Raw genomic sequence first — 12,241 nt, 5'->3', positions numbered from 1 at the left:
ATTTTTGCTCACCGTTCTTGTGATCATTTTGACCCCACGGGCTGAGATCTTGCGTGGAGCCCCTGATCGAGGGAGATTAGCAGAGGTCTTGTAGGTCTCCCATTTTCTGATTATTGCTCCCACAGTAGATTTCTTCACACCAGGCTGCTTGCCTATTGAAGATTCAGTCTTCCCAGCCTGGTGCAGGTCTACAATTTTATTTCTTCACCATAGTGGAGTTTGGAGTGTGACTGTTGTGACAGGTGTGGGCAGGTGTCTTTTATACTGTTAACAAGTTCAAACAGGTGCCATTAATACAGGTAATGAGTGGAGGACAGAGAAGTCTCTTAAAGAAGTTGTTACAGGTCTGTGACAGACAGAAATCTTGCTTGTTTGTAGGTGACCAAATACTTATTTCCCACCATTATTTGCAAATAAGTTCTTTAAAAATCAGACAATGTGATTTTTTTTTTTATCATTTTGTCTCTCATAGTTGAGGTCTACCTATGATGTCAATTACAGGCCTCTCTCATTTTTTTAAGTGGGAGAACTTGCACAATTGGTGACTGACTAAATACTTTTTTCCCCCCACTGTATATCTTTTCATGGGACAAAACTGACAAAATGACACTTTGATACAATGAAAAGTAGTCAGTGTGCAGCTTATATAACAGTGTAAATTTATTCTTCCCTCAAAATAACTCAATAGCCATTAATGCCTAAACCACGACAACGAAAGTGAGTACACACCTTATTGAAAGTTCCTGAGGTGTCAATATTTTGTGTGGCCACCATTATTTTCCAGAACTGCCTTAACTCTCCTGGGCATGGAGTTTATCAGAGCTTCACAGTTTGCCACTGGAATGCTTTTCCACTCCTCCATGACGACATCACTGAGCTGGCGGATATTCGAGATTTTGCACTCCTCCACCTTCCGCTTAAGGATCCCCCAAAGATGTTCTATTGGATTTAGGTCTGGAGACATGCTTGGTCAGTTAATCACCTTTACCCTCAGCCTCTTCAATAAAGCAGTGGTCGTCTTAGAGGTGTGTTTGGGGTCATTATCATGCTGGAACACTGCCCTGCGACCCAGTTTCCGGAGAAAGGGGATCATGCTCTGCTTCAGTATTTCACAGTACATATTGGAGTTCATGTGTCCCTCAATGTAATGTAACTCCCCAACACCTGATGCACTCATGCAGCCCCAGACCATGGCATGCCATGTAGGCATGACACACTTATCTTTGTACTCCTCACCTAATTGCCGCCACACATGCTTGAGATCATCTGAACCAAACAAATTAATCTTGGTCTCATCAGACCATAGGACATGGTTCCAGTAATCCATGTCCTTTGTTGACATGTCTTCAGCAAACTGTTTGCAGGCTTTCTTGTGTACAAACTTCAGAAGAGGCTTCCTTCTGGGGTGACAGGCATGCAGACCAATTTGATGTAGTGTGCGGCATATGGTCTGAGCACTGACAGGCTGACCCCCCACCTCTTCAATCTCTGCAGCAATGCTGACAGCACTTCTGCGCCTATCTTTCAAAGACAGCATTTGGATGTGACGCTGAGCACATGCACTTAACTTCTTTGGACGACCAATGCGAGGTCTGTTCTAAGTGGACCCTGTTCTTTTAAAACGCTGGATGATCTTGGCTACTGTGCTGCAGCTCAGTTTCAGGGTGTTGGCAATCGTCTTGTAGCCTTGGCCATCTTCATGTAGCGCAACAATTCGTCTTTTAAGATCCTCAGAGAGTTCTTTGCCATTGAAAGAATGCAAAGAGTGTGCAAAGCAGTAATCAGAGCAAAGGGTGGCTATTTTGAAGAAACTAGAATATAAAACATGTTTTCAGTTATTTCACCTTTTTTGTTGAGTACATAACTCCACGTGTGTTCATTCATAGTTTGATGCCTTCAGTGAGAATCTACAATGTAAATAGTCATGAAAATACAGAAAATGCATTGAATGAGAAGGTGTGTCCAAACTTTTGGCCTGTAGTGTGTGTGTGTGTGTGTGTGTGTGTGTGTGTGTGTGTGTGTGTGTGTGTGTGTATAACTTTGACACACTTTTAATAATTATTTCAGATTCTGTAATACCATTAACCAAGTTGGATGGGCAAGATCACCAGATTTCTTTCTTTGCGTGTTCAATATAATTTATTTTACTCTAATCTTGGATACTCGTGTGTATGATTATCATGATGACATGTTGGATCAGGGTCATAATCATAAACATAATGACAACCAGAAACATCCAAATGACCATGATCAAAGTTTACATACCCCAGTTTTTAACACTGTGTATTGCCCCCTCATGCTGATGTTTTTTGTGGGTTTTTCTTTGCATCCCAAACAATTTTCTTGGCAGTTGTGGCTGAAATGTTTGTTGGTCTACCTGATCGTGGTTTGGTTTTTACAGAGCCCCTGATTTTCCATTTGTTAATCACAGTTTGAACACTGCTGACTGGTATTATCGATTCCTCGATCTTTTTGTATCCATTTCCTGTTTTAAACAGTTCAGTTTTCCTGTAGATCCGTTGACAATTCTTTTACTCACAATCCAGAAACGTCAGTGGCTGGATGAAAGATGCAAGAGTCTGTCTGGATCCCAGAAACTCACTCAGCTTTTATGCACACACACTGAGTACATGTAAACAGGTCACAGGTGAGGATACCTTTAGTAGCCATTCAAACCCATTTGTGTCAACTTCTGTGCATGTTATCAGGCCAAAATCAGCAGGGTATGTGATCAGGGTCATTTGGATGTTTTTGGTTGTCATTACAATTTAAAAAGAGAACAACAAATAAACAAATAAATTATTAACAATAAATGGCTTTACCCAACCACTAACCATGAGTGAGGAAAAAATGTTATCATTCATGTTCTCTTAAAAAAGGCCAAGAAAGCCGGGATTATGTAAACTTTTTAGCATGTTCAGACATGACTAAGTGCTTTCGTTTACGTAATGCTGCCTGAACAAGCTGTGTTTTCTGTCTCATCACACTGTTTACCCTTCTCACATGTTTATCCTGACTTTGTTGGATTAACTGTCTCTACCGTCCAGGAGTACCGTCTAGATCTTGAGATGGCTGCCCACCTTTCTTGATGTGTTCACTCCCTTATCATTAATTATAATTAATCATTAGTGAATGTGTGTGCGCTCACTGCCACAGATGAGTTAAATGCAGAGGTGGGATTCAATTGTACTGCTGTGCCAAAACCTGTAAAGTGTGATTAATCTTACTTTGTGTTATTAGGTGGTACAGAGGTTCAGAGATGGCCGCTTTAACACACTGGTGTCAACCTGTGTAGGGGAGGAGGGTCTTGACATCGGGGAAGTAGACCTCATCATCTGCTTTGATGCTCAGAAGAGTCCCATCCGTCTTGTCCAGCGTATGGGCCGTACTGGACGCCATAGGCAGGGACGCATAGTGATCATACTGGCTGAAGGGCGAGAGGAGCGGGTAAGCAGTACCTTTAATTGAAGTATTGAATCATTTTACTCTTATTTTTATTTAATTAGATATACAAAGTAAAAAAGAACTCACTCAAATACAAGTAAGGTATTGTTGCTGTCCAATGAAAAACATTTTATATCCATTTTTGTTCGTTTTTAGTTTTCTCAATCATTTGAACTCTGTAGCTGCTCTGTACACTGTGTAAGTAATTCTGGATGAACAGACCAATACAAATGCTCTAAATTACTAAATTCCCTCTTATTTTACATAAATTTTTTTTAAGTTAAGAACATTTTCTCCTCACCATTTTGAAGATGTTTTTCATTGGACAGTGATATGCAGCCTTTGGCTGATTTTAGATTGATCTCATCATTTACAGTTATTAATTAGACCAATTAGTGTGTAGTATCTGTGACTTATATTATATATTCATAGGTCACAGTAATAATGAGCTAAATTTAACATAAAGCAAATATATTTTAGATATCACCCTTTATGATTTGATTGACACGTTGACATTTTATTTAAATTTTATTGTTGTATTGTAGTGTTTATGCCTGTTTTGTGAACAGTTTTGTGTCTCTTCTTGTAAACGTTTAATTTCTCTCCATTATCACTTCATCTGCTCTGCAGACCTATAATCAGAGCCAGAGTAACCGCAATCATGTGAATAAATGCATCATGGGAAACAAGCACAGCCTTCACATGTTTCCACACAGCCCAAGAATGGTACCGACTGCTGTCACTCCCACCCTACACAAAATGCACATTACCTGTGGCAACTTTGAACCTAAAAACACTAGCCGGTGCTTCATCAAGGATAGCCACTTACTCCCCAGAGGTAGATTACTGTTCAACCTTCAGGCCCAAGGTAAGAGCCTAACAAAGTCTCAGACCATGTTGTTTGCCAATTTGGATGCACTAATTTCTAGCTTATGTTTAAAGTTTTTTGTTTGTTTGTTTGTTTTTTTTGATAATGTGTGTTATGTATAGGCAGCTGATATATTACTATAGTATTGAGATCCAATAATTTAGTGTTTAGTTTTTTAGTTTGTAATGTGTATCTGTCCCTAAAACGGCACACGTGCAAATACATGCGCTTAGTGCTGTTGGTGATTGACTAAATTAAATTATTGGATTTCAATATTAGAGTAATATAGCACCTGTACAGGCAAAAAGATAGAGGAATAAAAGAATGAAATCCAGTCTGACCGTGCACATCCACATCACATGCCTACAAATTAGATAAGTATCCGGCCGCATATGTGACACATGGATAGTGTACAACTACTTGTGGGTGTGCAAATTCAATAAACCTTTTGAAGTTGGTCTAATTTTTCCTTTAAAACTTTTTTTTTTTTTTTAACCTAAATCTAAGTCTGAGATTTTACTGTTAAAATCAACTGTGACAGTGGCAAGGAAAAACCTTGGGAGGTACAAAGACTCACAAGGGGGACCCATCTTCTTTTGGTTTATAAACTATTAATAAATTATTGATAAAAGTCACCAAACCACCTATACCGTTGTACTGCTCAGGTTTGCAACATATTCCTAATCATAATATAATAATCATAGTGTAGTATAACTAAATATAGTCATGGCAGTGATGGTAAGAGTAATATTGGTAATATTAACTAAAATTAATGGCAGATATTTAAGAGTCAATTGGGGTTTCAACATGGTCATTAGGCAGGTAGCAGTGGTAGGAGGGTGTGCCGCTGGTCTGGCATGGGTGGTTGTGTCAGTGAACCCCTGAACCTACAACCTTTACCCAAGGGGAAATGTTAATTAACGTTTCCCCTTGGGTAAAGGTTGTAGGTTGTAAAAACTCATTTGTTTAGTTTATCTTTTGGTAATTACCAAAAGCTAAACTAAACACATGACTTTTTAGCCTAGATTTAAAGATTGAGACTGTGGCTGAGTCCCTAAAATGATCTGGAAGGATTTCAGAGTTCCAAGGCTTCATAAGAAAATGCTCTTGCCCCTGCTGAGGATTTCTGAATTTTGGGAACTATTAAGAAGCCAGCACCCTGAGACCCAAGTATTCTTAATGGTTCATAATATGTAATAACATCTCAGTTACTCAGGAGCGAGGCCATGTAGGGCTTTGTATGTTAATAGAAGAATTTTGTAGTCAATACGGAATTTAACTGTGAGCCAGTGCGGCGCTGATAGAACTGTACTGATATGGTAAAATGTTCTAGTTTTAGTAAGGACCCTGGCTGCAGCATTTTGAACTAGTTGAAGTTTACTGAGGTTTCTGCTAGAACAACCTGACAAAAGTGTGTTACAGTAATCTGGCCTTGAGGTAATAAAAGCATGTACTAGCTTTTCTGCATAGGCAAGGATAAGGAATTTCTTAGTTTGGCAGTGTTTCTAAGATGTATTAAGGCAGTCCTACTAATATCAGCTATATGTTGGTCAAATGATAGATCGGAATCAAAGATGGCGCCAAGATTTTATTCATTTATTTTATTTTAGAAGATAGTGTTGCTAGAGCAGAGAATTATGAACTAAATTCACAACTCTGAACATTGTGGTTGGTGTGACGCAATAGTTATCACTACCTGCCAGTGAATTACCACACTATGTGGGAGGCCAGGGTTTGATTCCAGTGACCTTGCTGCCCTTACACCAATAAGAGTCCTTGGTAATTAACCAAACTACAAATCAGATAGTCTTCAGATAGTGTCAGGACACAATCAATCAACTAGTGTGCTAAAATCTCACTTGCTATAGGTGTTATGTGAACTTGATATTGAAGTTGACAACTCGTAGTATAAACACTTTTTTTTAAGGCTTTCTAAATGTTTAAGTAGTTTTAGGTCAAAGCCTACGAAAAAGGGAAGTAGTAATTAGTTCGTTCTCTCTTTAAAAATGTTAAAGGAATGTTCAAAAAAGTATGCACACTTTTGAAAGATCATTTGTTTAGCTAGGGTTAAATTTGAATTTCTTCTCTTTAAACCTGCCAGGCCAGTGATATTTACAATAATAAAATCAGAATTTATAGAGCTGGAAAGCAGCAGGTGTACTTTGCAGTCTGAGGCAGAGGTCTCCCTGACTTCCCTAACCATTCAGCTCCCAGTTCCCTTGTATAGCCTGTGTGTATTAGCATTAGTGTTGGCTTCCACTTGGTTCTGAATGCACTGTTCTTTGGTGGCAGGCAGTTTTCCTGCTGCTTACACAGTGTTTCTGCAATAGTCCCACTACACCATTTCTATTAAATTTCTAATAAGCTTCTAATGTTTAAGTGAAATATCTGTCCGGGTTTCCTTGGATTAAAGAGTAATTGGAGAGGGCCCACACAAATTAAGTTTTTTGGATTTATAAAAACATTAACATTTTTTGCTTTCTTGACATTTTTTTCTGAACTTTGGTGAAAAGCTGGTCATAGGTCTTCTACTAATACTTGAGTATGAGTTACATGTATTGAGTTGTATGTATTTTAAACACATTCAATCAGAGTTGAAATGAAAATTCTTATTCGTTTTTTTAAAGACTGATTTCCTAGATTCCTAGACACAATGTTAATGCTATTTTCTATGAAGAAATTTGTTAGAAGCAAATTGATGTCATAGTTTTTCTTTTTTTTTCTTTTTTATTAATTATGGCAATTCACTAAGTTAACATCTTTTTGTGTCAAAGGGCAGGGATAGGTTGAATGTGTTTTGTTTGTATGTTTGTTTTTTTGGGTAGTTCCTGCAGTGGGTGATGAGCAGGACCGTGTGAAGGAGGATGGTTTTCTCAGCCCTGCTGAACAAGCTGTGTGGGCTTCCACCATGAAGTTGCAGGAGGATGAACCCCAGCTCGTGCTCAGACAGTCATCTTTTCTGTTTCTCAGTGCAGACCATCAGTTGCCTGTATACTTGCATTACTCAGTAATTAATGACTTGGACAAACAAATGCAATGTTTTTGTTGTAAACTTACACCTCATTAAATTGTTTCATTGAAGGTTTATGTAAAATAATGCATGTGCCTGCATATCCACTTGGTTCCAAGTATGATCTTGTAGCCGTTTTGTCATTAATTCCTATTATGACAGAAATCAAAATACCATTTAACCGTAATTGTGACATTGTTTTTATAGGATATGTCCATGCACAACAGAGTGAGAGATCTGTCTCTTTGGGAATGGAGACATTGGCAAAACCAGCCTCTTCCCATACATAGAGTGGAGCACTCCAACCGCTGTTTCCATTTCACTGCGATTATGGACCTCATTGACAGAATGAAACTGGGGGAGGAGGTGAGACATAAGAGGCAACTTTTCCGAACTATTGGTGGAAAAAGGGTAAATTTTCATTTTTCAATTCCCATTTTCCAATTACTGAAATAATCTGACTCCATAGAGATTAAATGATATGAATACTCTTTAAGTAACTTCAAATATAAATACCCAAAGAACATTAAGAGTTAACATAGCATTATGGTCTAAATTACAGTTTAGAATAAACAATGCAAACCAGTAGGCTAAATTTCATGTTGGTTTAAGGTCACACAGATGGCTTTATTAATGTTACACAATAACCTGAGTTACATGATACAGATAACGGATGTAAATATCATCTATGATGCCATATATAAAGACCAATGATAATATCTTTAGAATCTTTAGAGTATAATAGAAAGGGTCAGAGTGAGTAAAGTGACATAGAGATTAAGTGAGTCTGATCTCAGAGAGAGAAAGGGAGAGCCTGTACATTCTTGTCCCCCTGACTTCTTACTCAGAGATTGTGACCTTTTATCATTAACCAGACAGTTCTCTCTTGGGGGATAGTTAAGAGTCCATTTAGGTATTAACATGGTTATTAGGCAGGTAGCAGTGGTAGGAGGGTGTGCCGCTGGTCTGGCATGGGTGGGGGTGGTGAGGGGTCTGCTAGTCGGACTGGTAGGTGGCAGCTGGTCTGATGCAGGTAAAGGGAACCTCAGTGGGCAGTCTTCCAGCAGGTCAGGCTGGGTGACTATTTACTCTGAGTTAGTTCTGAATGGATTTATAGAGAGCAGAGAATGTTGAGCAGTATCAGTGTGTCTGATGACTCTGGCAGGTCTGACTAAACCACGTTGTTACACCGTACACAAACATAAGTGGTCACGTGCAAGCAGCGAGACGACAGCTCCAGCATCTCAGTATACTACAATTCCCTGTCTGTGAACCCCTGGATCTACAACCTTTATCTAAGGGGTAGCATTACTTACTACCAAAAGCTAAGCTAAACAGATGAGTTTTCAGCCTAGATTTAAAGATTGAGACTGTGTCTGAGTTCCGAACATTATCTGGAAGGTTATTCCAGAGTTGGGGGGGCTTTATAAGAAAATGCTCTTCCCCCTGCTGAGATGTGTAATAATGTGTAATAAGATCTCACAGGTACTCAGGAGCGAGGTCATGTAAGGCTTTGTATGTTAATAGAAGAATTTTGTAGTCAGTACGGAATTTAACTGGGAACCAATGAAGTGCTGATAGAACTGGAGTGATATGGTCAAATTTTCTAGTTTTAGTAAGTGATGTGATGGGGTCTGAATCCAGATCAGATTGGAATTTCTTGTACATGTCAATTTTACTCAGGTATAAGCAGAGTTGTTGGACCACATCTTGGATATAAATGTTAAGTTCTGTAATTAGACAATACCCTGGGATCAAGATTTGGTTTCTTGATTAAAGGTTTTATGACTGCTAATTTAAAGGTTTTGGGTACATGCCCTAAGCTAATGAATTTACTATTGTTAAAAAAGTCTGATCATAAGAATCGGCTCGAGTGTACAGGTTGTACAATTTGCTGAGGAATTTTTCTAGTTTTGGCTGTAGAAGTGGGTAGAAGGCTTCCGCTAATGTCTGGTGCTCTGGCTCCCGGTAAACAGCTAATGGTTACTGCTGGCGCCCCTAAAGGACTAGCTATTTTCATGTGTCTAGCTTTGGCCTTAGTGCTAGCATTAGCCTTAGCTTCTATTGAAGTTACAGTACAGTCAGACTGTTTGCTACTTGGCGTTATATTAGACTGTTCTAAGACCAACTGGACAAAGTTATGTTACTGATGTTACAATACCGATAACACTAAATAGCTGATAATTAACAATGTATTGTAGTAGCATACCTACACAATTTTTAAACTGTACATAGACCATATACAGTGACAATGTACAGGGAACAGCTTGCAGTGTCTGATGTAACTCTCACAATGTGAAAGGCTGGTGTCATTTGAGTAGCTGCTGAAGCGAGTTCCTTTTATGGTGGTCTTTTTTGCCATATTTTTTATGTAATTCTTGCACATCAGTCATTTGATCTTTGTCCACATTCAAACCAGATGTTTAATATAATAATACTAAACTAAAATAAATTCAAAATAGGAAAGTTTGTGAACAAACTAAGTTGGCTTGTCAAAGTGTGTGTGGTGTGTAAGTGTGTATTGAATTGCATGTGGTAAGCATGGCTTCTATGATTTTGCTATTGGTTGTTATACCATCCCAGGTGATTGCTTAGTGACTGATAGTGTTGGCAACCAGGCTTACATAACTCTTCTCATAATGGTTATGTAAGTGCAGAAAGCTGTAAGTAGGGTAGGCCTAAGTGGCCTATTTGTGCATGAATGACCAATGCAATGTGTCATTCATGTGCAATGAATGATGAAGAGATAGTCTGGGAGAAGAGAGCAGAATTATTTATGCCCAAATTTCCTACAACAACTGATTTAATTTACTGTAGTCTCCCTTTTAAGCAAAGAAATGCTGCAGTTAAATCATGAAGAGGATGTGTATTTCTTTGCTTTTGCTTCTCTCCGTGTCCCCTCAGTCTTATTTGCAAAGAAAAGCGAATATAATATTACTAGGGCTAGCCCGAATACCAGCCCTAGTAATAATAATTTTTTGAGCTTCAGATATTCAGCACTGATTTGTAGTGAATATTCAAAGCTTCATTTTGTTTGTTTTTTGTTGTTTGTTTCATTATTTAACTATTAAAACATTCTGTAAGCAAAAAACTTTTATTAGCTTTAAAAGAAATCACTATAAAATTATTATGGATTACAAACGGCAAACGGGAAAAAAGTGACTTAAATTTAAAAATGGAACATGAGTAGCACCCATCATAGCGGCGGAGCAAACATGAAAAAAATTAATGTTAAGTTCAATTAAAAAAAAAAAAAACCTTAAACACTAATGTGAACTCCTTGAACACTTAAAATAAAAATTATAATTTCAAATAAAGTAATATGAAATTTAATTACAAAGCTCCAAAAACAAAAGGGAACACTCAAATAACACATCCTAGATCTGAATGAATGAAATATTCTCATTGAATACTTTGTTCTGTACAAAGGTAAATGTGCTGACAACAAAATCACACAAAAATCATCAATGGAAATCAAATTTATTAACCAATGGAGGCCTGGATTTGGAGTCACACACAAAATGAAAGTGAAAAAACACACTACAGGCTGATCCAACTTTGATGTAATGTCCTTAAAACAAGTCAAAATGAGGCTCAGTATTGTGTGTGGCCTCCACGTGCTACAACGCCTGGGCATGCTCCTCATGAGGTAGCGGATGGTCTCCTGAGGGATCTCCTCCCAGACCTGGACTAAAGCATCCGCTAACTCCTGGACAGTCTGTGGTGCAACGTGACGTTGGTGGATGGAGCGAGACATGATGCCCCAGATGTGCTCAATCGGATTCAGGTCTGGGGAACGGGCGGGCCAGTCCATAGCTTCAATGCCTTCACCTTGCAGGAACTGCTGACACACTCCAGCCACATGAGGTCTAGCATTGTTCTGCATTAGGAGGAACCCAGGGCCAACTGCACCAGCATATGGTCTCACAAGGGGTCTGAGGATCTCATCTCAGTACCTAATTGCAGTCAGGCTACCTCTGGCGAGCACATGGAGGGCTGTGCGGCCCTCCAAAGAAATGCCACCCCACACCATTACTGACCCACTTCCAAACCGGTCATGCTGAAGGATGTTGCAGGCAGCAGATGGCTCTCCATGGCGTCTCCAGACTCTGTCACATCTGTCACATGTGCTCCGTGTGAACCTGCTTTCATCTGTGAACAGCACAGGGCGTCAGTGGCGAATTTGCCAATCCTGGTGTTCTCTGGCAAATGCCAAGCGTCCTGCACGGTGTTGGGCTGTGAGCACAACCCCCCATCTGTGGACGTTGGGCCATCATACCATCCTCATGGAGTCGGTTTCTAACCGTTTGTGCAGACACCTGCACATTTGTGGCCTGCTGGAGGTCATTTTTGCAGGGCTCTGGCAGTGCTCCTCCTGTTCCTCCTTGCACAAAGGCGGAGGTAGCGGTCCTGCTGCTGGGTTATTGCCCTCCTACGGCCTCCGCCATGTCTCCTGGTGTGCTGGCCTGTCTCCTGGTAGTGCCTCCAGCCTTTCGCATTGATGTGCCATCCTGGATGAGCTGCACTACCTGAGCCACTTGTGTGGGTTGTAGAGTCCGTCTCATGCTACCACGAGTGTGAAAGCACCACCAACATTCAAAAGTGATTAAAACATCAGCCAGAAAGCATAGGTACTGAGAAGTGGTCTGTGGTCACCACCTGAAGAACCACTCTACTCTAACCACTTTATTGAATTTCCACCTGTTGTCTATTCCATTTGCACAACAGCATGTGAAATTGATTGTTAATCAGTGTTGCTTCCTAAGTGGGCAGTTTGATTTCACAGAAGTTTGATTTACTTGGAGTTATATTGTGTTGTTTAAGTGTTCCCTATATTTTTTTGAGCAGTGTATTTAACAAGCTAATAAGAATATTGCTGCTAAAATAGCAGCGAAGCCCTCCCAAAATTAACAAAACAC

At 39.5% G+C, this 12,241-nt stretch overlaps 1 protein-coding gene across 4 annotated transcripts in view; it reads left to right on the top strand.

Moving 5' to 3' along the window:
- fancm (FA complementation group M) overlaps positions 1-12,241 on the top strand; it is a 65,118-nt gene that overhangs the window by 35,770 nt on the left and 17,107 nt on the right. The window contains exons 10-13 of one of the 4 annotated variants that reach the window (XM_072689868.1): positions 3,241-3,447; positions 4,075-4,312; positions 7,138-7,301; positions 7,530-7,688. In XM_072689868.1, coding sequence (XP_072545969.1) covers positions 3,241-3,447; positions 4,075-4,312; positions 7,138-7,301; positions 7,530-7,688 — 768 coding nt within the window. Of the gene's footprint in view, positions 1-3,240; positions 3,448-4,074; positions 4,313-7,137; positions 7,320-7,529; positions 7,734-12,241 lie in introns of all 4 variants that reach the window. The other 3 variants (XM_072689866.1, XM_072689867.1, XM_072689865.1) reach the window with 3 other exon arrangements.

The sequence above is a fragment of the Salminus brasiliensis genome, chromosome 10, assembly GCF_030463535.1.
Source record: "Salminus brasiliensis chromosome 10, fSalBra1.hap2, whole genome shotgun sequence".
NCBI classification, from domain to species: Eukaryota; Metazoa; Chordata; class Actinopteri; order Characiformes; family Bryconidae; genus Salminus; species Salminus brasiliensis.
The sequence above is the reverse complement of the archived record's forward strand: the minus strand, read 5'-3'. Positions and strand labels throughout refer to the sequence as shown.